We start from the raw sequence: 27,479 nt of genomic DNA on the forward strand, positions 1-27,479 counted from the left end.
TTATGATACAGTAAATATAGTGATTTATCCCTTCAGTAATTTTGGCTTAGCTGAATATAGTAAATAACAATAGCACATAAATAATAGAGCAATTTAACCCTTCCATGATTTCAGCATAATTTAAGTATCCTCATTTATGCCTTTAAAGATTTCAGCTTAGTTTGAATGCAAGTAATCACAGTAATTTATGCTTTCAATGACATCAGTATAGTTTAGAGATAGTAAGGTTGGCTATTCAAGCTTACCTCTTCATGCCTTTCTTTTGGGGGAAGGAAAGGGAGGCAATTGGGAGTCACATATCTAGAAAGTGTCTGATACCAGATTTGAACTCAGGTAATCCTAACTCTGATGCCAGTGCTGTCAGTGGATAATTTACCACCCAGTTGGCCCTCTGCATGACTTTCTAAATCACTAGATTCTAAACTACTTGAAATAGGGACTTCCTGATACATTTCTGTTTTCCCCTGACACCTTATTTTGCACAGATATATTTAAAATTAAATTTAGCATATAGAATAAATGAGCAGTCTTCAATTTCTGAACCTAGTTATTATATACAACCATAATATAAAACTCTAATCAAAATTAGCTTTCTAACATTCTTGAAAATAAAAAATTCAGCAAATTCATCAGAGACTAAAATGTTAACCTGGGCAGCTAGTTGATCAAGGAGCAAAAGTGCAATCTTTGACCATATTTACCAAGAAAAGTCTGAAGTTCTTCAAATACTAAAGTAGGAATTAGAGAGCTAGAGCTGGAAAGAATCTCAGGTGTCCCTGGTACAACCTTTTCATTATATAAAAAGGGAAACTGAGGCCAAAGAAGGCTTATCTTTAAGTTATTTGTCCTAGGGCAAACAGAGAGCAAGGATTAATATTAAGATTTGAATCCAGGTCTGATCCCTGATGGAGTGTGATTGGCAACATGTGCAGTCTCCTGGAAACTGCCAAACTTCCATTCCAATGGGGCCTTGGGGGTTTGGAGGAGTAGCTGCCAAAGCAGGTTAGCAAAATCTATCTTTCTTGCCGCTGAAGTTTAATTATTCTTGCCATAATGAAATAAATCCCATCTTTGAAACTTGGCCCGGTTGTCAGGGAAACATTTTAGTTAAAGGTAGCAGATCATATGGTTGATTGACTTGTACAATTTCCTTTGGATCTGGAGGACAGTCTCTGGCTCTTTTCACTAGGTTTCTCTTCCATTCCTAAGATACTTTGCCTCTAAATTTCTGCTTCTTGGAATCTGTTCAGGCATTCAGTGCCCTTCACCTCAGCCTGAGGTAGGGAGAGTAGGTCAGAGGCTAGATGGGCATGAAATTGCACTTTATTCCAATGCAGATCTCACTTGATGAGGCCCAGTTGAGGGATCCATGGCTTATCCATAAGGGTTTCCTAGGTGACCATTTAGGCTTGCCAGACAATATGTTATGTCACAGGTCCATGGTAATCAGTGAAAAATGGGAGGGAAGGAAATAAGCTTCCATACAAATAAAATTAATGCATATGGATTTAAAAAGGAAGTGGCCGAATAGGGGAAATTGTTTTCTCTCATCAGAATTTGGCGCCCAACGTGGACGCATCAGGAATTATCAGGTTTTGAAAATATTTAATATTCAGAATTAAGATTCTGAAAGATCCGGTAGAAACGCCACTTAGGAGGGAAGACAGAGAAGCAATATGGACCCAGGTAACTCTGGGATCAGACTCAAGGACACAGCTGAACATAATGCTTATTATATAAAGAGGTTAAAGAGCCAGATGGAAGATCTTTTAACAAAGATCACCACTGAAGAACAGCAGGAAGCTTGTAATCAAGCTCCACAAAGGCTATCCCCACACCCAGTAAATAGAGCTAGGAGAGGGAGCAACCTAGAGCTAATGCGATTGTATGACAGTAGAGAGTATAAAATGCCACAGCAAGAGTTGCTGGAATTGCAGGTTAAACTACAGATGGAGATAGAGAAAGAAGAAAAAGCTAGGTTACTACAGATAGAACAGGAAGAGTTCAAACCAGTGGCAGAAACTAAGGAAGGAAATAAACGAATCACATGGACTTCAGTTGTAGAAATTCTTCTTAGCATTTTGTTGGTTTACCTCCTGCATTGTTGTTTTAAGGAATTTATTGATTACTCTTTCATTGAGAAGAAGTTTAGTTCTTTTTATGTGCAAAGCTCAGGTTTGATTTTAAATCAGCCTTTGGGGAATTTTCCAATTCTTCTTCCCTCTGCCTCACCTTCTTGGGCCTAGGGAGAAGGGGGAGGAGGAAAAGGAAGGGCGATAATATCATCAGCACTGCCCATTAATCCATTTAAAACTCCTGTGTCTTCATTTCAAAGGACAGGAGTAGGCTTTATGCCCCAAGGCAAAAAGGAATTGTGGGGTATTGAGTATAATCAGAAAAGTTTTGAAAATACAGTTCAGTTAATTTCTAAGAAACCTTACAGGGATAAGATCTTGCAGTTAGAGAGAGTGGAATTTTATACTTGTAAAACTGCTAGGATCGTCTTTGGAGAGTTGGAACTCCTCTTTTCTTACCTCGTGGATTTTCCACTTCCACAGGTGAGCTTGATTTCCCAACCCCCTACGGGTACTTATAAAACAGTGTTTATGTTTAGAATGGGTTGGAAAATTGCTGTTTTAATCACTAGAATAAATAGACAGTGTGTGATCTTTGACCCAGGAGGAAAATATCAGATTTATTGATTCACACTCCTGGAGTACAATTCGGTATCAGAAACTCAAACTTTGATTTTTAGGCAAAAGAATTCAGGGATATAGCCGAGTGTTCTTTTTTCATTAACTGTATGAGTGGATGTTTTAAGACCAATGGACATTATGGCTTCATTCCAATCTGGAGAAGCAGCTAGACATGTGATCAACCATTTTTCTATTGTAGAAATTTCACATGCATTTAAGACAGTTTATGGATTGGCTTACAAATATTTTTGCATTGAGTTTGACTTTGCCCATTCCATTGGCATTTCTTATAATCCTATTAGTAAAGTCATTACTGCACTGACTATCCCCAAGATCTTCTCTTCTAAACAAGAGAAGGGAATTTTGGGATATGTGATTGCTTACAATTTTTAAATTTTGATTTTACATTTTTAAACACTTTTGATTTTACATCTTCAAATTATTTTGATTTTACATTTTAAAGTTATTTTGGTTTTATATTTTTAATCTATTTCGTTTTTACACTTTTAAATTATTTTGGTTTTACATTTTTAAATTCTTTGCATTTTACCTTAGCAATGCACTTCGGGCATACACAGAAAGTGCAGCTAAGTGACAGACTGACTTTTGTCTGACTTGTTAATCTTTTTGACAACAACTTTGTTTCCACTGTGATGTGGAAAGGCCTGGATGGCATTTGGAAAGGCCCAAGTTGGGCCCCGGGGACATTCCTTCCTAGGTGCAGATCCAGCAGCAGAGTTCATCCCCACCAGAGACATTTGTAACCTGGGGATCCAAGAGAAGGACCAGACAACAGTCCAGAGAGACCAGCCAGATGTCAGCAGCCCTTCAGACGCTGATGGCAGCGATGCCCCTCCTGACCGTGACCAGAGACACCAGACACAGTTCCAGTGTTGCAGCTGAAATGGACTGTTTTGGGTGATACGCAATATAAAGACTGTAAATGGACAATGGGCCTGCTTGCTCCTCCCGTGGCTACTTGCCGTATGGTGGCCTGGGGAGAGGCTTTGCCCTATGCTTTCTATTGAAGGACTATGCTTTTAAATTAGTGGGTGAAAAACCAACACACCCACCTGCCATTGTTATTGAGACAATGTTACCAGACATGACTTTGCTTATGTGCACCTGTGAAACTAGAATTGCTCTAGGATTGTGAAAAGTGCAATAGAGAATTGTGATAAGCTAGAATTGTTCTAGAATTGTGAAAAGTGCAATTGAGAATTGTGATAAACTAGAATTGTTCTAGGATTGTGACAAGTGCAATTGAGAATTGTGATAAGCTAGAATTGTTCTAGGATTGTGACAAGTGCAATTGAGAATTGTGATAAACTAGAATTGTTCTAGGAGTGTGAAAAGTGCAACAGAAAATTGTAAGAAACTAGAATAGGTCTAGAACTGTGATAAATGTAACTAGAATTGTGACAACCTACCTACTGATATTTGTTAACTAGAATTGTGATGTTTTACCTTGTTGACTTCCCACCTCAGTGTTGACATCCTACCTCATTGGCATCCAACCTCTTTGGCCTATTATCTCGAGTATGACTTTGATGAATGGGTTGAACACTTGGGCCACTGTTGAGCCTGGTTCTCATTGTCATACTTCTGTTTACGGATCTGCTGCTTTGTACCTCCTTGGGCATAACACTGTCATCTCATGGATCAAGTGAACTATAGCTGGTGCTAAAAGTTTAGCTTGGTGAGATGTGCGGTTCCCGCAAAACAAGAGAAAGGGAATTGTAAGGGCCCTTTAAATGGGCGGACACAGTGCATCGGGAGATTGAGGCCCAGAAGTAATTTCTGTGGATATTAGGACTGCCCTTGGGCGGGATCCTGGCCATATTGAGATAGCTTCGTAATGGGTGACTCTCTCGCTGATTGGCTGTGTGTGTGACCTCACAGGCCCTATGTAAGCCCACTGCAGGCAGCAACCGCCCTCTTTAACCTCGTGCTGTTCACCCTGGCTCCCCAGCCTGGGTGGCCAAGCCAAGATGGGTAGCCAAAAGAGGTAAGGGTTTTGGTAGTGAACACATGGGTCTTCTGACCAGGTGTTCACTCGGGAACCAACAAGTCAGGGCATCAGCTAGGGCATTATGTGAGTAGGTATAATAAAGGCTTTTAAGATTACACGTGGTTGTTCTTGAGTGCGCTACCGGTTATTAAGCTATAGATTCAAGAGATTGTGGCCAGAGACCTTAGAAGGCCTCAGAAGAGGCGAGCCGAGTAGAGTTCACACTGCAGAGGACAGTGGTCAAAGGTACTCTGGTGGGTCTAGGACAGACTAGTAATTGTAACTGCCAGGAGAGCACGTTACAAGAATTCTCATGTATGGCTTTTGTATCCAAGATGTACAACACTTGTAGAGTCTTTCATTTGTATACTTAAGATGGAAGAATCATTCCCAAGGAGATAAATTCTCAAAAGTTCTCATTCAAAAAATTGCAAACTATTAACAACTTTTATGAAAAAATACTTTAAATCACCAATAATTATAGCTAACATTTTTATGATATTTATTATGTGCCAGGCATTTCACAATTATTATCTAATGTTATTTTTACAACCCTGTGAAGTAGGTGCTATTCTCATTAATAAAAACTAATTTTTCTCACTAAGGTACTTACTTGCTTCCACTTTCATGTTTACTGGCATAAGATAGTATTTTATCCTTGCCTGTAGTTTAAAAAAAAATTCTGTGTAATTAAAAAAGCTTCAAGGAAACAAAAACTCTATGTGACACAATAGCTTCTCAAGTTTGTTTTTTTATTACCAGAGCCTTAATTAGGTTATTAATTTATTGCTATCACCTAGCACAGTGTCTGGCAAAGTTTCATAAATGATTGTTGCTTGACTAATGGCATTTGGAATACAGCCATGTATATCCCAAAGAAATACTAAAGAGGGGAAAGGGACCTGTATGTGCCAAAATGTTTGTGGCAGCTCTTTTTGTTGCAGCTAGAAACTGGAAGATGAATGGATGTCCATCAGTTGGAGAATGGTTGGGTAAATTATGGTATATGAAGGTTATGGAATATTATTGCTCTGTAAGAAATGACCAGCAGGAGGAATACAGAGAGTCTCTCCAATACTGGAGAGACTTACATCAACTGATGCTGAGTGAAATGAATAGAACCAGAAGATCGCTGTACACTTCAACAACAATACTGTATGAGGATGTATTCTGATGGAAGTGGAAATCTTCAACATAAAGAAGATCCAACTCACTTCCAGTTGATCAATGATGGACAGAAACAACTACACCCAGAGAAGGAACACTGGGAAGCAAATGTAAATTGTTAGCACTACTGTCTATCTACCCAGGTTACTTATACCTTCGGAAGCTAATAATTAATGTGCAACAAGAAAATGGTATTTACACATATATATTGTATCTAGGTTTTATTGTAACACATGTAAAATGTATGGGATTGCCTGTCATCGGGGGGAGGGAATGGAAGGAGGGGGGAGATAATTTGGAAAAATGAATACAAGGGATAATATTATTTAAAAAATTACTCATGCATATAGACTGTGAAAAATATTCTAAATAAATAAAAAAAACTTACAAGGATCTAGAGACAAAAACAGTTAAATTTCAGTCGGGGAGAGAACAGTACCCTTGATGTAGTGCCCCAGGATAGTTCTGCCCTAGTGAAGGGCTATACAAACCCAAGTTGGAAGTTTGTTTACAGTATGGTGGTAAACCGATTAAAAACTATATCTACATTGGCTAAGATGACAGGAACAAATAATGATAAATGTTGGAGGGGATGTGGGGAAATTGGGACACTAATACATTGCTGGTGGAGTTGCGAAAGAATCCAGCCATTCTGGAGAGCAATCTGGAATTATGCCCAAAAAGTTATCAAACTGTGCATACCCTTTGACCCAGCAGCGCTACTACTGGGATTATATCCCAAAGAAATACTAAAGAGCAGAAAGAGACATATATGTGCCAAAATGTTTGTGGCAGCTCTTTTTGTTGTAGCTAGAAACTGGAAGATGAATGGATGTCCATCAGTTGGAGAATGGTTGTTCATTTTTTACTTTCACTACTAGATAATTTTCAAAATAAAGTTCATTACCACACATGCTTTTGAAACAGCAGCAGGCTTGAGCAACAATCATTATCATGTTGCACCTAATACTGACCTTGAACACATCCCTGACACGCATTCTTGACTGGCTAGAAAAACAGGCAGAGATGACGTGGTGACATTGCCTACCCAACATAACTGGCGAGTTAACTTTTGCCTGATCGGGACCATATTGGTGGCTACAATGACAATACACTGGCCTTTCAAATTGATTTAAAGGACAGTTTTTCTACAGCACAAATGGTACTTAAATGAAAAAGTGGTTTCCTAAAGAAATAAAGAGCAAGGATCTGATAGCAAGCCAGAAATTACTTGTCTTTCTGGAAATGAGTTTCCCTTCACAGTATCACAGACCTCCCACCTATTTTGCAGATTTGAATACTGAGGGCTAGCTAGATTGAATGACTCATACACAAGCACAAAGGGAACAAATCTAAGAGGCGGGATTTTAACTCAGGTTTTCTGACTCTGGAAGTAGTGCTCTTTCTACTGTTAATAATTGTCTCCTCAGAGGTCAGACTGTATAAAATTTTGTATTACATCAATGTATTAAATATAACAAAATAGAAAATAACAGAAGATACAAATAACAGTGGGCAAATGCTAAGAATAACAGATTCTAATCAAGATCTTCCTACCACAAATAAAGGGCTTAAGCTTTAACAGTTTCAGGTTGCAATAAAACTTTTGGGACACCCTGTTATTTTTTGATGAAAAGAAATGTTAAAATACCAAATTTTAACTCCAGAGAGAAAAAGTACTCCCTATATCCATTCAAATCATTTTATTTCTACTGTGCTCAAATTTAATTAATATCATTGAATATTTCATAAACTTTTTTTTTTTTTTCCTGAGGCAATTGGGATTAAGTGACTTTCCTAGGGTCACCCAGCTAGGAAGTATTAAGTGTCTGAGGCCACATTTGAACTCAGTTCCTCCTGACTTTAGGGCTGGTGCTTTAGCCACTGCACCACCCAGCTGTCCTTTCATAAGCTTTCTAACTGAAATGGGGTTTCATCTACACCACAATTTAGGAGGAAAAATTCTTAATAATGTACGTTTTAGGTTACACCCTAAAGAAAACTTGAGTTTTCACTTGCTTTATAATTAGATTTGCTTTTTCTTTTTTTTAAATAAAAATTTGTTAAATGACCAGGTCCTTAGAAATGTTTTTTTAACTTCCATATCTACACTAAATAGGACTAACAAGAAAAACAATTAACATTAGCTGTTAAAAAATGACCATTATTAAAGGTCTTCAGTTGGCATTACCTAGTGACTTCCCCCCATGGTAGACAGAGAATGACAACCAAAGTTAAAAAGTGTTTTAGTTTAAAGTGCTAACATTGATTGCTATTCTTAACAAGTAGTTTTTCTGTAGAGTTTAGAAATAAAAGCTACTAGATATAAAATTCTTTTGGGTACTGGCTTTAGGTCTTTTTAGGAAAAGAAATGGGGCAAACTAAAACTACTTCAGGTCCAAATGAAAGGGCATGATAAATTATAATAAACAGAATTTTTTTTTTTTTTACCTAAAAGGGTCCTCAGGACAAATTAGGCTTGATATATTTTTTGTGATAAATGCTTTTTTGAGTCTTCCTTTTATACGTTCTTCTTTCTTGTGACTTCCCTTGTATTTTCCAGGAAATTTTCTACTTGGGGTCATGATTACTTAGGCAAGCTTTACTTATCCTGGTGGACGCTAAACTCTTCAAAGGAAAAGACCACCTCAATCATTTTGGCATCTCCTCAGTCCCTACCAATTTATTCACCAAATAAACTATATTTTTTATGTATGAGATTATAAAACAGATCCAAAAGAACTAACAGGTTGCATTAAGCACCTTTAAACAGGGAAGAAAGGATAGGAACTCCAAAGTAAGTCATTAAGCTTCCAAAGAATAAAGATGGGATGCTAGATTAAGTTCTCGTGACTCCAAATGGCTATGGTAGAAGAAAATAGACCTTTTCTGATTTACTAGAAGAATCACTGTCTTTCCAATTTACTAAACTGTTAAATAATTAACATTCTGAATATGAAATACAACCTCACATAAGGAAAAAATAAAAAGCTTGGCAGAATGATATTGAAACTACTAGCTAGAAGAAAATTGCCACCAACTTTTTGAATTACCCCTGTCATAGCAAAGCTGTATCTGATGATGAAAAATAAGTGCTATAAAATATTAACTACCATTGTTCAATTTCAAGCAGTGGCTCTTATTTTTAATTTTTATTGAATTTCTTAATTTGCTTATTTCTGTTAATGCTTTTCAAGTATAAGTAAAAATCCCTCTCATCTACACAAATACCACTTCTTTTCTATAAATTGATAGGATGGATGTAACTTGAAAAGTGGGCAGACATCCTTTTTTCAGATAAGTTTTTATTTGTACATTCTGTGACACTGTAGAGAAATCCTAACATAAGTTGTAAAATATCATTCAATGGACCGACAAACTGGTTGCCATCACTTCTTATAATGCACCTAAAATCATGGAAGAAAAAAAGAAAGAGTATTAGTCTGGAACAATATTCTTTCATCCCCCCCATTAATTAATTGATTTCTTACTGAATCTTTTTATTTTCAAAATATATGCAAGAATAATTTCTCATCCTTGACCCTTGCAAAACCTTGTATTCCAAATTCCCTCCCCTTTTCCTTCACCCCCTCCCTAGATGACAAGTAATCCAATATATGTTAACAGTGATAAAAATAGATGTAAACCCAAAATAGGCATAAGCATTTATATAATTATCTTGCTGCACAAGAAAAATCAGATCAAAAAGGAAAAAAATGAGAAAAAATAAAATTCAAGCAAATAACAAAAGAAGTGAAAATGTTATGGTATGATCCACACTCAGTGGAACAGTATTCTTTAATTAGTCAAACCTTTATAATGGTAAAATAACAATGGTAGCCTAGGTCAAGGGAGTCAAACACACCATATGTGGGCCACAACTCTTCAAAGGGTTTCCCAAACTAGGGCAACAGGGAAATATTAAACAAAACAAAACAATAAAAACAGACATTATATTAAAAAAACTAAGCCAATATGCAAGTTGCATATTGTATGTATATATGTACATACACTTACATATTTGAGCTTGTTATCATTGATCTAGGGTACTGAAATTCAGAGTCTGAGTCTACTTCCTATTTTTGATATATGTGTCACCTTACCTATGTTTTCTATGTATATGCATTATGTGCAGAAACAGATATAATCACATCTATATTAAATATGCATAATAATATGCATAATTTATCACTTTCTCTATCATGGCATAAGACTTGCCTTCTCAAAGAAAGATTCCTCAACTCATTTGGACCCACTCTTTCTTTGTACTCTCTAATCAACAATATGGTGTATAAATGTTTGTATACTATTTTAACTTATGTTTTCTGGTAACTTCACTGTGCCCTCATGGTTTGCTACAGAGTAGGTATATACTGAATTGAATAGTTTCTTCTGTTATAACTAGAATAAGAAATTATTTGAGATCAGGTACTATATTTTAATTTCCTTTCTATTGCTGTGTCAAACCCTACCCACTCCCAAACTATAATTCTGGGCATGGAGAGAATAATTTGTGTATATTTATTGCTAAGTGATTAGTAACCATTATTTCTAGTCTTTAATGTTTATGAAGAAGTACTGAATAAGTAGGTGGTAGAAAGAAAAGGAAACTGAGTGATAAAACAAAAAGAACTTGATTTGGAGAACAAAACTTAAACTTTAAAGGTACAGAAATTCACAAATTATCATGTAAGTGGCTTTAAAGTTAATGTTTTCTGCTTCAGTATTGATCATCTTTAATCAGTCAGCTATGGTTTTGACTCATTAGTAATTTAAATTACATTTTCCCATATAGGCCCAATCATATACTAAATGATAAAAATTTAAGAAAAGATTATTGAGACTGCATGGCCTAGTGGACAGAGACTCTAAGTCAGAAAACCACGGGGCTTAATCCTGCCTCAGACATATTCTGGGCAAGACATTTCATCTTTTAGTGCTGGAAATATGTGTTGGAGGCTGTAAGTTGAGGCTGCACTTGTATACTGGTAAAGGGAGCTTCCTTTTCCTCATTCCTGTACTAATGAAATCACAGATCTAGCCTGAAGAGTAAATTATATATAACAATGCTTAAGGGCTCTGGAGATACAAAGATGAAAACAAAAATTGTCCCTCTAGAGGATAGTGATTGTTTCTTTTTTTTACCTTGGTAAAATGGGCGCCCAGGGCCCAGGGCCCATCATATTACTTTCCACATAATGAATGATGAATAGATCTTTGTGTAATGGATGGCTTTTTGTATATGTAGAGTACCTGTGTGAGAGTGCATGAGAGTATGGTGTAGGGGAAATATAACCACTCACTGAATTTGAAGTTAGAGGACCTAGAATCTAAAACTGTATCGGATATTTAATAACTATATGATCTTGTGCAGTAGCAATGATAAGAATAAAAGATATTTGTAAATACCCCCAAAAAGAAGAGAATACTACAATTTAAAAAGTTTGGACATAAATCAATACTTCAAAGATTTGAAGAATATAGTCCTTCTGAAAATTGGTAGATGATTTTTGAGACTAAAATATTCATCACCCTCCAGCCAGCCTAGTGGGGAATATGTTCAAACTTAGCTAGATTGTTCCTGCAATGGTATACCTGTAAAATGGGTGCTTTATCAGCAAAGAACACAGCTCACTCTTGCACCTTGAGGAAGTATTAAAGTAGGATTTTATTAAAAAAAAAAAAAAAAATGATCTAAGTGTTAATGAAGCAACAAGAAGAGAAACCGTGGCTATAGTTTTATAGAGAAATTGGCAAAAATTTCTTTAATTTATAAACTCCTATGTACTTACAAGCAGAAAAGCAAATTCAAATAATTTATTGTAGTCCTTTTCTTCTTTCATATTCTAACATATCTTCTTGGTGTTGTTGGAGAAGCTAGAAGACAAGTGATAGTTAAAAATAGAAAAACAGTTTACACATCACCTTTTTTTCTTCTTAATGGTTCCCTTATGCCCCTTATTCTTAAAACCAATAAATACAGTCAAGCAAAAACAAACCAAAATATTGGCTATATCTGAAGATGTAAGCTTTATTCATTCCATACCTGTGATCTATCACCTCTTTGCTGAAAGGTGTTTCCCTGAGAAATTTCAAAGGAGAAATCTATCAAGAATTATATTTTTTAGGATTAAACTAAAATAATCAGGATTTATTTTTGAATTATGCATGATATGGCCAGGATGGACAGAACACTTATTTATAAAATTTTGGTGCAAGAGAATTTTAAAAAGTATCCTTTGAAGCTGAAAGATTCAATTCAGGATAAATAAAAGGAAATTCTTTCTTTTTGGGGGGGCAGGGGGTGTGTGGTAGTGGTGGTGATGGTGGTTGTGAGGTAATTGGGATTAAGTAACTTGCCCAGGGTCATACAGCTAAGAAGTGCTCTAGCCATGCAACATCTAGCTGCTCCATAAAAAGGAATTTTACTTTATATTATAAAGTCAGTTCATCTATCCCATGAGTTGAAATGCATGGAAATAACATTGCAAGACATATTTTGATCAATTAACAAATGCTATAACTACAACTGGTTAGAACAGAGAATAGGGAGTTGATATTTCTAAACTTCTGAGTTCTTGTCATGAAAGACAACTCATGCCCTGTTATAAAATATATATTGGTACCGCTGTCAAAATTATATGATCACCCATCTGCTTTGACTCGACACTTTTATTCCCTGTCATGTTCTAATTATTATCTTCCATCCTCCAGTTTTTGTTTCTGTGCCATTTTTGTAAACCAAATACTTTTAACTAAAACCGATGTGAAGCAAATTGAAAGATTCCTTCTTTTACTCAAGTAAAATAAAATCCTATTATAAACAAATATTAAAAAGCACGAATTCATGATTTTATCATTCTTTAAGGAAGAAACAAGGAACCTTCAACTCCTTCTGCTCTCTTTTTCAACTACCCCTCTGAGAAAACTCAAGATAAGATAAAAAAGGTAAGAGTTTAGAGGAGGAAAAGGGAAGGAAGAAAGAAGCCCCAATATATGAAGAAATAATGGAAAGAAATAATGGAAGAAAATATGGAAGAAAGAAGCCCCAATATGAGCTTTCTTTTTAATTTCTATACCACCTGGGAGATGGAGTGTGGGGAAGAGGGGAAGTTGGAACACAGGGTTTTGCAAGGGTCAATGATAAAAAATTATCCTTGCATATATTTTGAAAATAAAAAGCTTCAATTAAATTTTTTTTTCTATGTCACTAGACAAGTTCTTATTTGCCTGTCTTATTTTGAGATCCTTTCAACTGCAATTATAATTTCTAGTCATGTATTTATCATAAAAATGTTGATTACAACAATCCAGTTTTAAGGTCCATAAATCAATCAATAAACAATTATTAAGCACTTACTAGGTGATAAACAATATGCTAAGTGGTGTAGATACAAAAAAAGTTGGTAAAAGATAGTCCCTGCCCTCAAGGAGCTTATCATCTCATGGACTAGACAAGATGCAAGCAAATATATACAAAGTGAGATAATTATAAAGAAGAAATTAAATGAGATAATTAATAGAGGGCAGGCACTGGAATTAAGAAATTAGATGGCTTCCAGTAAAAGAAGGGATTTTAGTTTTGTCTTAAAAGAAGCCAAGGACAGCCCTCTTTGTAGTGGCCAGAAACTGGAAACTGAGTGGATGCCCATCAATTGGAGAATGGCTGAATAAATTGTGGCATATGAATGTTATGGAATATTATTGTTCTGTAAGAAATGATCAGCAGAATGATTTCAGAGAGGCCTGGAGAGACTTACATGAACTGATGCTGAATGAAATGAGCAGGACCAGGAGATCGTTGTATACTTCAACAATACTATCTGATGATCAATTCCGACAGATGTGGTCATTTTCAACAATGAGATGAACCAAATCAGTTCCAATAGAGCAGTAATGAACTGAACCAGCTACACCCAGGGAAAGAACTCTGGGAGATGACTATGAACCACTATTTTTGTCCTCTTGCATTTTTGATTTCCTTCACAGGCTAATTGTACAGTATTTCAAAGTCTGATTATTTTTGTACAGCAAAAGAACTGTTTGGTCATGTATACATATATTGTATTTAATTTATACTCTAACATATTTAACATGTATTGGTCAACCTGCCATGGGGTAGGGGGTAGGGGGAAAAATTAGAACAAAAGGTTTGGAGATTGTCAATGTTGCAAAATTATCTATGCATATATCTGGTAAATAAAAACTACTAAAAAAAAAATATTAAAAAAAAAAAAAAAAAAAAAAAAGAACGCAGCCAAGGAGATCAATATTGGGAGCAGAGGAAGGAGAGTATTCCAGGCATGAGGGACAGCCAGAGAAAGTACCTACAGTCAGCAGATGAAGTGTCTTGTTTGTGGAATAGCCAGGTATCAGCAGACTGAAGAGTATGTTGGGGAGTAAGGTGTGAGAAGACTAGGATAGTGGGAGGGGGCCAGATTAGAAAGGCTCTGAACTCATTATCTTTCCTCTTAAATTTGTCTACACTGGAGGCAAACAGACCTACCAGCAGCCTATTGCAATAATGCAAGTGTGAGGTGATGAGAGCCTCCACCAGAGTGGGAGCAGTGTCAGAGAGGAGAAGGGATGTATTTGAAGCTGCTGCTAAGATGTAATCAAAAGACCTTATCAGTACACTGGATATGGAAGCTGAAAGGATAACTTCTAGGAAGTGAGCCTGAGGGAACGGGAGGATGGTGTTGTTTCCAAAGTAAGGGGAAGGTGGAATGGGGGATGTGTCAAGGTGTGGACAAATTTAAGAGGAAAGATAATGAGTTCGGTTTTTGAAATATTGACTTGAAGATGCCTAACGGACATACAGTTCAAGGTGTTTGAAAAGCAGCTAGAGATAGATGTGAGATGAAGTGAGCAGAGAGTTTGGGGCAGAACAGATAGATTTGAAAATCATCAGTATAGAGACAGTAATTCAATTTGTGGGAGCTGATCAGATCACTCTGTGAAATAGTACAGAGGAAGAAGAGCAAGGGGAAAGGCCAAAACTCTGTAGGTCTAGAAGGAAATTCCTAGGACTTTGAATTGGATCCACTTTGGAAGACCTTTGAAAGGTAGAGACAATACAGGTTAAAAAGCATACATTAGTTATGATGTACATTTATGGAGGAAATGACAGATCTAAGTATGGGGGTATTTGTAATTATATTGGGGATGATTTAAACTTTTGAATTATAAATAGGAATGTTTTCACACAATGGATTAATTTTTTAGGCTAGTACCTTGAAAGATACCCATGGTGAGAGGGTATAATCTGAAAGAAGATCCGCTATAGAGTTGTAATGATGGAATTTCATTTCTATATCCTGTTAACTGTTTTTGCTTTTTTCTGCAACCACTGGATGTGGCTGCAGTAGGGGACAGTAAGGCTAACAAAAGGCAGAATAAAGAGAAAACAGTAAGTCTGGAAGAGATGTCAGCTGATAAGGTTAACACAATTCTGATATGCAAGAAATACTGAAAAGGATCAATTTCCTACACCTATTCTTTTTCCTTTCCTGGATACTGTCAGGAATATAAAAAGAAGTCTTTGTATTTCCACTTTGGGAATGTTTCTGTCTACAGATTTTATATTACAAAATCATTCCTCGTGCTTTATCTTCCCTTTTAGGAAGGAAACTATTCTACACTGAACATATATTACCTCAGTCATTTTAAATGAATTCAAAATATCACTTTCAAAGCTACAAGACAGGGGAAGCATGTCTATATAGTTTATATGAAAAAAGATCTGTGGGTATTACTGAATTTTAAATTCAACATGGGTCAGTGGTATAACATGACAGCCAAGAAAGTTAATTATGATCTTTGGGGTCAACAAGAGGCACAGCTTTCAGGAAGGAGGTGAAAGTCTTGCCCTACTCTGTCCTGATCACTACATTTTAGAAAGGACACTGATGAGCCATACTAGGTCCAGAGGTCAGTTAGGATACATAAAGTTGATGACAGATGATGATCAGTTTAAGAAGTAGAGAAGTCTTAGAGGTGAAGAGGGAAAGACAATTATCTTTAAACATCTGAAGGAAGGTCACTTTTAAGAAGGGTAAGATTTGTTCTCTGTTTAGCCACAAGGGGCAGAACCAGTTGGAATGGGCTGAAGCTACAAATAGGCTTGATGTGAAAACTTTCTAACAGAGTTATTAAAAAGCAGAACAAGCTGTTTTTGGGGGCAAAATATTCTCCTTTATCAAAAGTAAAGCAAAAGCTACATGACCACTTGTAAGCTATGTCATAAAGGAAATTCTTTTTGAAATACAGTTTTGGGCAGATGGTCCCTTATAGTCCCTTCCTGAAATTTTCTGAATTTTTATTAAAATTCTGTTATTTACACATGTCTGTCAACCAGCAATTTCCTTCTGACAACAACTTTTATTCCCCACTACTATGCTTGCGTATCCCATATTGACTAACTTGCTTCTGTAGAAGGGAATACTTACAAAGGCCCACAGGCCCGCGGTAGTGCCCAAGGTAAGTATTACTTTCAGCCACTTGGGTTTGTCATTTATATTTTCCCGAACATAAAATGCTGAACGAACCAAAGCTGAAATAGGAAACAAATATGCATTTTTAAATGTAATTGATGACTTCTTTATAACTAATATAACTAGCTGACAGTCTTTCCAGGCAATCTTTTTTCATGGTAAAAAGGCCTATTTCCTTGAATGAGCCCATTTTAGACTATGTCAAGAACAGAATGAATGTGGGAGATTGGCATTGAGTAATAATACAAAGCATTAGGTTTGTCATGCCTCAGTAGTTCATGTAGTCTGGCTTTGCATTTAGGAACTGTCTAACCCTGTGAACATATCTACTTGTCTCACATCTTCTAAAACATTTATGTATAACAGGGCGAATTTTGAAATCTATGTGGGTGGGGCAGCTGGGTGGGAGCACCAGCCTGAATTCAGGAGGAGCAGAGCTCAAATGTGGCCTCAAACACTTAACATGTTCTAGCTGTGTGACCCTGGGCAAGTCACTTAACCCCAATTGCCTCAGCAAAAAAATAAAAATAAAATAAAAATAAAATCTGTGTAGACGTCTTATTCCTCAATTCACTTCTGAAGCATCTATTAAGTGCCTGATGTATTAAGCACAATTATAAACACTGGGAACACAAAGACAAAACCAAAGCAATCCCTGCTCTCAAGAAGCTTTTATTATATCGGGGAAAAATAAGTTGTCCTTAAATTTAAAATATTTTGGTGGAAGAAACAGATCCATGATCTTACCCATGTAGAGAAACTCCTTCTACCAAGACAAATCAGCCTTAGAAAGTAGTCTGTGTGCACTGAGAGATGAAGGGACTTCTCCAGTAAAACTCTCCAAAGTACATTCACTTAGTAACTGGTGGAGATGAGGAAAAGCCTCACTAGCAGGAAAGGTGTGAGCCCGGCCTTTAGGAAGCCTAGAGCACTACCGGGGCAACGTAAAGGAACGCCTTCATTATGGCGCAGAGATCCAATGTTGTGAATGCAAAAGCCCAAGAAGGCCTAGGAGGGCTGAAGGAAAGCTACTCTCATCTCTAATTCCTGACAAATGATTTTTATCGTTTTGTCTGGGTCTGCCTGACCCCATTTGGGGTTTTCTTGGCAAAGATACCAGAGCATTTTGCCATTTCTTCTCCAGCTCCTCTGACAGATGAGGAAACTGAGGCAAACAGGGGCTTGTGACTTGCCCAGCTAGGCAGTGTCTGAGGCTGGGTTAGAACTCGGGAAAGGACCCCAGGCCCAGTGCTGGATGTACCATGGTGCCCCCTTGAGACCCATAATAACAACAGCTCACTTTTCTGCAGAGTTGGCTGACTAAGCCTTTGATAGACGAATAAAGTATAACAAATTAAGTGTAAATGACTCGCTCGAAATCACAGCTAGTAAAGGTCTGAGACGGAATTTAGGCCTTTGGTGCACAGGGCGCCTCCTCGCGGCCAGCACTAACAGCTCACTTTTCTGTAGAGCTGGCTACTAATAACTGAATGTAATAAGACTAATAACAAACAAATGAAGTGTAAGTGACTCGCCCGGAGTCACCGCTGGTAAAGGTTTGAGACTGCACTGGAACTCAGACCTTTCTGATTCCAGACTCAGGTGCTCTACCACTGCCCTACTCTGAGTTTGTTTCCTTATTTGTAAAATGTGAATATCATTAAATACAACAGCAGATCCTCCGCACGGAGGTAGGAGAGGCACTTTGCAAAGCACAAGGGCCCTCCTGCCAGGGGGACTGATGCTGTGGGAGCGCCCGAGGGGCGTCCGTGGCGTTGATGCACACTGCAGGCACTTAAAGTCGCAGCATCACACACGGGCTAGCTTTAACTACTAAAAGATGGGCGGTTCATTTATGCGACAACTTTAGATGCTTAATTGCGGGACGACCCTGGCACGTCATTTAAGCTCAGTTTTCCCATCTGCAAAGGAAGAGTAACACCATCAAGGACTTTGCAAGTGCAAATGAGAACTGGTGTTAATGACAACTATCGCCCCTTTTTCCGGGGAATGGAGAAAGGAAACTGAGGTTAATCGAAAAGTATGAACAGTGGATGGGTGGGACTTGAGATGGCCGTAGGCGCGGGGTAAAGTTCCCCGGCTGAGGGGCGTGTGGTGGGCCTCACGCGACTCAGGCCGAAGGTCATGGACAAGGCCGGGCCTCCGTCCTTCTTACGCTCGCTTCCCCCCTCCCCCCGGATCAGGAGAGGAGCGGGTCCGCGGGAAGCGTAGCGGGCCGGGGGAAACTCACTGTGGCGTGGAAGCTGGGTCCCGGAGAGGAGCCGGGACAATTGCGGCAGCTGTCTCAGGGACGGTGCCATCTTGGTTCGCTCGTCGTCCTGGAGCGCCACCTCCTGCACGTGATCCCGGTAAAGCCCCGCCTAGTCTCGGACCGAGCTGGAGGCGGGGCTTCGTGATGCTAGCGGTTGCAGGCTCCACCCACGACCCCGCCCCACCGCCTTTCCGCTTCGGTTTATCGGTCCCGGCTCTAGGGTGAAAAACAGGAAAAGAGTAACTTCCCTTTGGGCCAGCCTCACACAGTCCCTTTCGCCATGCGGCCTCTGGAAGTTTGGATTAGATTGTACAGCCACCCCATCCTTGGGTGGACTAAATGAGGGGTTCTTAACTTTTGGCACATTGGCGAAGGAAGGAAAACCCACTTATGTACTGGGCTTCTGTGCTGAGCTCTTTGCAAATATCTCATTTGTTCCTCCCAACGACCTTGATTGCTCCTATTGCTATCTACATTTTATGGAAAAGGAAACTGAGGCAGGCAGCATTGAAGGGGCTTGTCTAAGGTCACACAGCTAGGAAGCCTTTGGGTTTGGATTTGAATTCAGATCTGACTCCAGGCACCACCTGCCTGCCTTATAGGTTAAGTTTATGGATCCCTTCTCAGAACGGTGTTTTAAAATTTTTTTAATATACTGTTTTTTTAAATTATACCTTTTAATTTACATGATATATGCATGGGTAATTTTAAAACATTGACAGTTGCCAAACCTTTTGTTCCAACTTTTCCCCTCCTTTCCCCCACCCTCTCCCCCAGATGGCCGGTTGACCAATATATGTTAAATATGTTAAAGTATAAGTTAAATACAATATATGCATACATGTCCATACAGTTGTTTTGCTGTACAAAAAGAATTGGACTTTGAAACAGTGTACAATTAGCCTGTGAAAGAAATCCAAAATGCAGGCAGACAAAAATAGAGGGATTGGGAATTCTATGTAGTGGTTCATAGTCATCTCCCAGAGTTCTTTCACTGGGTGTAGCTGGTTCAGTTCATTACTGCTCTATTGGAACTGATTTGGTTCATCTCATTGTTGAAGAGGGCCACGTCCATCAGGATTGATCCTCATACAGTATTGTTGTTGAAGTATATAATCTCCTGGTCCTGCTCATTTCACTCAGCATCAGTTCATGTAAGTCTCCGCAGGTCTCTCTAAAATCATCCTGCTGGTCATTTCTTATAGAACAATAATATTCCATAGTATTCATATGGCACAATTTATTCAGCCATTCTCCAGAACAGTGTTTTTAAGCCATTGAAAGAAATGCTAAATTTTGGTTGAAGATGAGTGAAAATCATAATGTTCCCCAAGAATGCTTGGAATTTATCCGGCAACGAGACTGCTCTTTGATTTACAGACGTTTTTTCTGGTTGTTCCCCAAACTTGGAATACTGTCTCTCCTCCCCCAAGTACTGATTTGCAGGTTTTCTTTCCCATCTATGCTCCATTTTTTACTGGAAGCTTTCCCCAACCCCTCTTAATTCTAATGCCTTCCCTTTTTAACAATTTCCTATTCTATGCAGGTATTGCTTTGTATATATTTGTTTACGTTGTTTCCCCTATTGGATTGTAAACTCCTTGAGAGCAGAGACTGTCTTGTGACTTTCATATCTGCAGCACTTAAGAGGGACAAGTTATTGATTTGAAGGATCCTCAGGGACCTGGAACCTCGGTTAAGAACCCTTGCACCAGATGATCTCTATATTCCCTTCAAATACCCAGAGAAAATTACTTAGCCTTTCAGAATTCCAGATTCCTCAGATGTAAAATGAGGATGTTGTAGATGATCTCTAAGATCCCTCCCAAGGATAAATCTATGAATCTATGAAATACTCCTTGATCCTAAAACGGCTTCTTTGTTCAAGTTCTGTTGTATTATTTTTCAGATAAACCTTTTTTGTATTATACTATCTACCATTCTGCATAAAGTAATAAAGATGTTAAAGCCTGTAGCTATTTAAACTCCTAAATTGCCTTTCTCACAATCCTATAGAGACTACGGGAGTAGAAGATGGGCAGGGCCTGGCCCTTTAACAAATGGTTGTAGATTAATTGAAATGATTGTCATTGAGTCCTTCCACAAATTCAGGTATCCCTACTTTAATTTCCATTATGTTTTCTCTTTTATCATAGTGACTTTTGCCTATTAAATTTGTTAATATCAGTAAAAGCAATATACTAAAACCCTTTTTTTCCTTTAGCCCAGGAAATATAAATTATATGTTAGTGGTCTACTTCAACTTTGTTTGAATTGCTGACCACAAAGTTAAACAATTAGGACCATGGTAGATTTTCTGGCTTATCTGTATATAAAACTGCCTACCCAATGGATTGATGACACATGAGTCACTTTATAGTTTTGCAATGAGTTTGGGCCCCTAGGTCTTAAGCTCAAGTAAGCAAACCAGCCACCAATTTACTGAGTCAGTGGCTAGCTCTCAAATTATAATTTTGTCTTCTCAGCAAGTTAGTGTATATATCCTTCCTATGGCCTCATTTGGAAGGAAGCATGCTACAACACAGCCCCTATTCACTATCTAACAGGTTTAAACAGAAGCCATGTGTCAGAGTATTCAAGCTTAACAAGCAAATTATCAGTTGCCTTGAGGCTGCTAGTAAAACTCACCCCTTATGCCCTCATTGATTTTATTTTTTTACTAGAGTTTCCATCTTCTCTCTTACTATAAATTTTGAGAAATTGATTTTTGAGAAATTGATGGAGTAATGCGAAATAAGTTGGAGGCTACTTGAATAGAAAGTTATGCTTGAAAATACACTGATGCCAAAAATTAGAAACCAGATCTAAAATGACAATTTAAACCCAAACTACAAGGCAGTGTGCCATAGTGGAAAGAACTATGGAGTAAAGATGTGGGTTTGAATGCTGGCTTTTACGATCTCTCTGGGCCTTAGTGTCTTCATTTGCAAAAATAGAGGATAAAGCTAGATCTTTTCTAAGGACTCTCAATTCTAGATTCTCTAATGGATATGAAAAACTTGGAGCTGGGGACCTCAGTTAAATCCTCATTTACTAGCTGTGTGACCACATCCAAATCATACACTTTTCTTGAACATGTTTCCTATCTTAGGTCCCTAGGTTATATAGTGGATAAAAGCCCTAGGGTAGTCAGGAAGACCTGAGTCCCAAATCAGCTTCAGACAAGCTAGCTGTGTGATCTTGGACAAGTTCTGTTATACAAGCACCTGGCACATAGCAAACACTATATAAGTTATTAGCTATCATCTGCTCCTCACTATTCAGAAGAGCTTCAATTTCATCAGAGTGGGGAACTCCTAAAATGGGCAATCCTTCCACTGAGAACCCAGTGATGACAGAGAAGTCCTATTGAGTTGTTTGAGGGAATCAATTTGCCTAGGTTATAAGACCACAAAGTGTCACAGGTAGAATTTATACATAGATTTTCTTGAGTTTCAAGGCCAGCATAGTACACAATATGTTGTACTGTTTCTATTCATCTCTGTACAATGGAGATAATGCTTTTGCCATTTCAAAGAGCTACTGGGAGGAAAGAGTTTTTAATAAGCTGTTGTAAAGTGTTGTCATTATTTTTAAGTGTAGTCATTATCTCCACTTGGGTTACCTAGCTTTGATATAATCTCCATGATATTTAAATTTTATGTCTACTTTTCATGCTAACACAACTAAGGCTAATTATTTTCTCTACATCTAGATTCTATGGTGTTTGTGATACTTTAAAAAAATCTTAATTTTTAGTGAAGGTATTACTAAATGAAATAGTATATATTTCTATTCCCAGAATTACATGAAGAATTTGCAAATGAAATAATTGTGTTTAAAATTTTTTTTTGAGATGAGGAAACAACAAGTTTGCAAAAATATAACAGTTACTATTTGTATTTCACCTGGTAGCATCAAACAAAGGCATGGGATAGTCATATTTTCTGTGAATACCTGGATAGAAGAATGCCATTCAGTATAACTGAGGTTAATTTGAATCTCCAGCTTTCAGAAGGTAGTTATCAACATAGCTATTTTATTGTTGAGCTCAGGCTATCAAAGCCACTAGACTGTGTGACTAGACCGATGCTATCTGCTTAAATAAACTTGTATGCATTTTAACTGTGATATTATCTGGACAAATGTAGAGCCCAGAAATCTTTTGAGGCTTGGAGGCTATTTATCTCTTTGTCATAGAAACAAAATCACATTTGCCAAACTACATAAAGTTCGCCTGTGCAGGTGTTCAATTTTAATCTGGTACTAAAAATCACAAGTTAAAAAACCACCCCCTCCCCCCCCAAAAAAGCTCATCCAATGGAAATAAAGGTGTCAATGCAAAAAAAAAAAAAAAAAATCATCTTCCAATACTTAAGCTTGAAGTCTGAAATCTGATAAATTTGATAAAATATACGATTAAATTGTAAATAGATATATTTCTTTGTACTTTAAAATATCAGGCTATATTATTTGATTTCAAGAACTCCTAGGTCATAGATAAGACTGCATGATTTGGAGTTTCAAACTTTCTATAACACCATGCTCTCTGAAGTCATTACTACTTCAAGTCAACAAATTTATTAGATCCTATGTCAGACTCTGGAGATACAAAGGCAAAAATGAAATTACCCCGGACCTTATATTTTAGTAACTCTTCCTAATAAAGTTATTTTTTGAGGGGCAGCTAGGTGGCGTAGTCTTGAATTCAGGAGGACCTGAGTTCAAATTTGGTCTCAGACACTTAACACTTCTAGCTGTGTGACCCTGGGCAAGTCACTTAACCCCAGCCTCAGGAACTTTTTCGAGTCTTTTTCAATAGCCATTCTCATAAAATGCAATGTTTTATTACTATTTTTCATTCTTACATCATAGTAATTTTTCTTTCCTCTCTCTCACCCTGAATCAAATCTTGTAACAAAGAAACAGTAGAAAAAAAAAGATACAGTGATAGTATCTCTCTATGCAACATTCTGCCCACTTGCAGGTAGATGTTTCTTTTTCTTCACTCTGAAAGCATTTTTTTCAGTCACTCGGAGATCTTCGTCCTTCCCTTTACACGGGTAGTCAAGTGTCTCATTTTTCTGGTTCCTGCTTGTCATTTCATTTGTTTAGCTGCGTGCTCTACGGGATAGGGTGATGGGCTGGGAGACAAGACTCGTGGGACCCTAACCAAGGAACTGCATAAACAGCTCTAAGGATTGAGGGGCTCGTCACAGCACCCACCGTACTGGGCCGATGTGAGGGTTAAAAAGAGAGAACAGTCCCCAGCTTTTATGACTTTCCTCCACAGCCCCATTTTCTGACCGTACTATTTCCTTACATTCCAGTGCCACAGTTTATTTGGCCATTCAAGTCCCGTCCCCTCTCACCATTTTAATTTTCTCCTAGAAGTTCTGGCCGGCTCCTAACCCAGAAGACTGTCTCTAGCTTTTTAAAGTAGTTGCACGTGCCCCGCAAGTCCAGCGCACCCCAGCAGGGAGGCGGAATGGCCAACTAGGCGCAGCTCCGAGGCGCTGCCGGGGACAGCGGCGTCCCCGGGGCTGTCCCGCCGGGACATTCCGGGCTCTTCCCGCCACCGCCGCGCCAGCACAGGACCGCCCCCCAGAGACCTTTAAACTTTTGGAGTGGGAGGCACACTCCATCTCCGTCCCCAGCCCCCGAGTTTGGGGCCGGACAGTCGGGCTCAGGCGGGGAGTGGGAGAGTTCTTCTTTTAGGAAGAAGAAGGGCAGGCCAGCCCCGCCCCGGTCGGTTCCCCGGCCTCAGCACCTCACCCACCCTTTCCCAGAGGCTCTGGGCGGGACTGGAGACGAGGACTAGGAAGGATAGGAAGGGGAGGGGACGAGAAGGGAAAGGAGGTCACGGCGCCTGCGCGATACGAGGTGTGACCCGGGTGGGAAAGCCCTCCGCGTCCGCCATTTTGGCTACCTCTGTCGGTCTGTTCAGTTACCACGTGAACCGCCGACGGGGACCCGCCGGGGGGAGGCGGCGGCGGCGGCGGCGGCAGCAGAAACAGGCAAAGGAAGAGAAAAGCGGCGGCGGAGAGGGAGCCAGGCCGGCGGGCGGGCGGGCGCCACAGCGCGGCGGCAGCGGCGGCGGGCGCTCGGGCTGAGGAGGCAGCCGGGGGACGGCGGCGGACACACACACACACCCCCACAGCGCCCCAGACAGACCCGACCGAAGCCGGGCGGCAGCGGCGGGAGCCGCGGGAGGAGCCGGGACGATGCCGGCCGTGAGCCTCCCGCCCAAGGAGAACGCGCTCTTCAAGCGGATCCTGGTGAGTGCAGCCCCCGCGCCCGGGCTCCGCCGCGATTCCCGCTCGGCCGCCCGGCGGTCGCCGCGCCCCGGCCCGCGCGCGCCCCTCGCGTCCGTGCCTCGCGCCCCGGCCGCCCTGCGGCCCTGCCCGCGCTCCGCCTAGGCCCCGGTGGGCGGCCCGGACAGGGGGCGCGGGGGTCCCGTGCCGGGCACCTCATTCATTGCGAGCGCTCTGCGCCCTGGCCCGCCGCGGGACCCCGTGGCCACCCCGGGAGCGTGTCCCCGCGCCGGCCGGCCGCCGCAGGCCCCCCTCGGGCCGCCGCGCCCCGGCGGCTCCCGCTTCCCGCTCCCCGGGCCGGGGGCCGGCATTTGTGCGCCCCGGCTCCGCCGTCCCCTTTCCTGGGAGGTGGAGACCAGGTGGGGCCTGGCGGGAGGGGGCGGTCCGGGAGGAAGGAAAAAAAGTTTGCAGCTTTGAGTTGTAAGATTGACTTTTTCTTGTGAATGAGACGCGTGTGCGGCCAGATCGCAGCCGGCGGTGGCGGCTGCGGAGCTGGGAACGGGGCTCTGGGCACGGTCCGTCGCCTCCGACTTTGGGGGGCTAGTCTCCGCGCGGAAGCCTTTGTATTTCTCAATGAGTGTTTCTGGCGGTGGGAAGGTCTTGAGAGTAGATGTGCAGCTACAGTGCCAGGACTACATTGTAGCACGTTTTCACCTGGCTTGTAGTGTGCGTGGAATAGAGATCCTGCCCTTGCCGTGCCCAGGCACTCTGCTTTTTCCGTGAAAGGATTTCACAGTAACCAATCCTAAGTTGCTCCGTAAGAAACCTTAACTTCGAATAAGAATTCAATTCTTAGGTTTTAGACTTTGAAAAGCGTAGTACTCTGCAAATTATTTTCAGTAAGTCAGGACTGGTAAACCAAGTCATCAGTCTGGTGTGCCAGTGCTATATATTTGTACACAGATCAAGGTAGTGTGTGTAGAAAAACTGGGAAATTCCCCAGTTATCTTAATATTTGGTACCATCGGAGTAGATCAGAGTCATTAGTAGTTTCTTCCCTTTTTAAAATGTAACTGGAGCTTAAATATCAAATCAGTCATTTGCCGAGTGACAACTTTGATTAACACTGAAATGATTCACACATCTGAAATGCTGTGGTATGTAAAAACAAGTTGTAATTAATACTACTAAGAAAGAACTCCAGAATCTAGACTCTAGATTGATATTTTGATATAATGCCTGTGAGAATAGGAATAGGGATTATCAGATTTGGGGTTGTATGATATAGAGAACTCTGATTCGAGGAAACTTTTTACCAATCCAGGTCAGTGACTTACATAGGCTCAGATGCCTAAAGCATTGAGAGGTCATGTCTTCCAGTTTGTGTCCGGGCATGACTGAGCTCAGATCTCCCTGGCTGTATTTATGAGGTATGTCTAAGGAAAGTATAAATGGCTAAGTGGAAAGCTGCGAGGCGTTTTAATTACTAAATTATTTTACATGGAGAATAGAGAAAAGGTGATTAGGGAGATGATATATTCTGGCAGTCTGAAGTTTTCAAAGTGGATTCAAGTTTGTCAATTCATAGGCATAAAATACTGTTGCCAAATTGATATGTGTTCATAATTTAACTTAAAATAGGGAAAATAATGGATTTTAAAATATCAGACTGAAATTTTAAGATAAAATGTATGTATACTTTTTTTTTTTTTTTTTTAAACAGGGAGATCAGTTTCTACATCACTGGTGAAGATTTCCAGAATTAGGGTTCATGCAATGAATTTTATTAGGGTTGGACCAGGATTATTAGTGTGCTTTTTGAGAGATGTGAATTCTTCTTTTTTGTTCTAATTCTGATATGAAGGATAGTTAAGAGAGGTGAATCATAAGTTAAATGAGATGTCTCTGTAGAGATATCTTTGTCACCCTGACATTATTTGTCCAGTGAGGGGAAAAAACTCATTTACTTTTGATAAGAAATTTTATAAGCAATTTTTTTTTTAGTATAAGAGGATTTTATAATTTTATTTTTGTAAATAAAAATAATTTTCTAAGTTGTAACTTCAGAGTTCTGAATATTGTTTATTTTGGGTGCAACTTGCTGTTGTGAGTTGTTGACAAACAATTGAGTTAGAAGTATTTTTAAGTTTACTTCTGTTGACAATGTGCGTAGCATACCTTTTTGTATTTTACATTGTATCATATTGACAGGTATTTTCTCTAGTCAAATCTGGTAGGTTTGGTGCAGAGGTAAGTGCGATGGAGTTTAGAGTACTTGATTTTTAAAAAACTTTTTTGCTGTCACCTTGAGCAGTTATTTCTCACTTTCTGAGCTTTAGTTTCCTCACTGAAATTAGGATGTTGGACTAGAAGCAAGAAATGATCTGTAAGGACCCTTCTCTGTTGAGCAGTCATTTATTAAGTAGCTATCAGTGATAAGAATCATCTGCACATTTAAACTCGCTCTTAAATTAAGTTAAAAGTGGAGTGAAATCCTTTCTAGGGCAAAACCTGTAAATACTGCAATGAAACAGCTCAAAATATATGAATTCTGTAACTGATTACACACAAAAGAAAGGGATAAAA

General features: G+C 39.4%; 2 protein-coding genes across 3 annotated transcripts in view; one reads left to right on the forward strand and one right to left on the reverse strand.

The window, feature by feature from the left end:
• Positions 1–9,011: 9,011 nt before the first annotated feature.
• Positions 9,012–18,768, reverse strand: NDUFC1 (NADH:ubiquinone oxidoreductase subunit C1). Its single transcript, XM_074272611.1, has 4 exons — positions 18,619–18,768; positions 16,323–16,426; positions 11,667–11,751; positions 9,012–9,281 (listed from the first exon to the last, which is right to left on the reverse strand). Exons 1-3 carry the CDS (start codon positions 18,686–18,688, stop codon positions 11,692–11,694), a joined length of 234 nt encoding a protein of 77 aa, XP_074128712.1. The 5' UTR covers positions 18,689–18,768; the 3' UTR covers positions 9,012–9,281; positions 11,667–11,691.
• Positions 18,769–24,553: 5,785 nt separating this feature from the next.
• NAA15 (N-alpha-acetyltransferase 15, NatA auxiliary subunit) overlaps positions 24,554–27,479 on the forward strand; it is an 84,452-nt gene continuing 81,526 nt past the window's right edge. Inside the window, exon 1 of one of the 2 annotated variants that reach the window (XM_074272612.1) lies at positions 24,554–24,917. In XM_074272612.1, coding sequence (XP_074128713.1) covers positions 24,864–24,917 — 54 coding nt within the window. In that variant the 5' untranslated portion in view covers positions 24,554–24,863. The remainder of the gene's footprint in view (positions 24,918–27,479) is intronic. The other variant, XM_074272613.1, reaches the window with a different exon arrangement.

Source organism: Sminthopsis crassicaudata, chromosome 6 (genome assembly GCF_048593235.1).
Source record: "Sminthopsis crassicaudata isolate SCR6 chromosome 6, ASM4859323v1, whole genome shotgun sequence".
NCBI classification, from domain to species: Eukaryota; Metazoa; Chordata; class Mammalia; order Dasyuromorphia; family Dasyuridae; genus Sminthopsis; species Sminthopsis crassicaudata.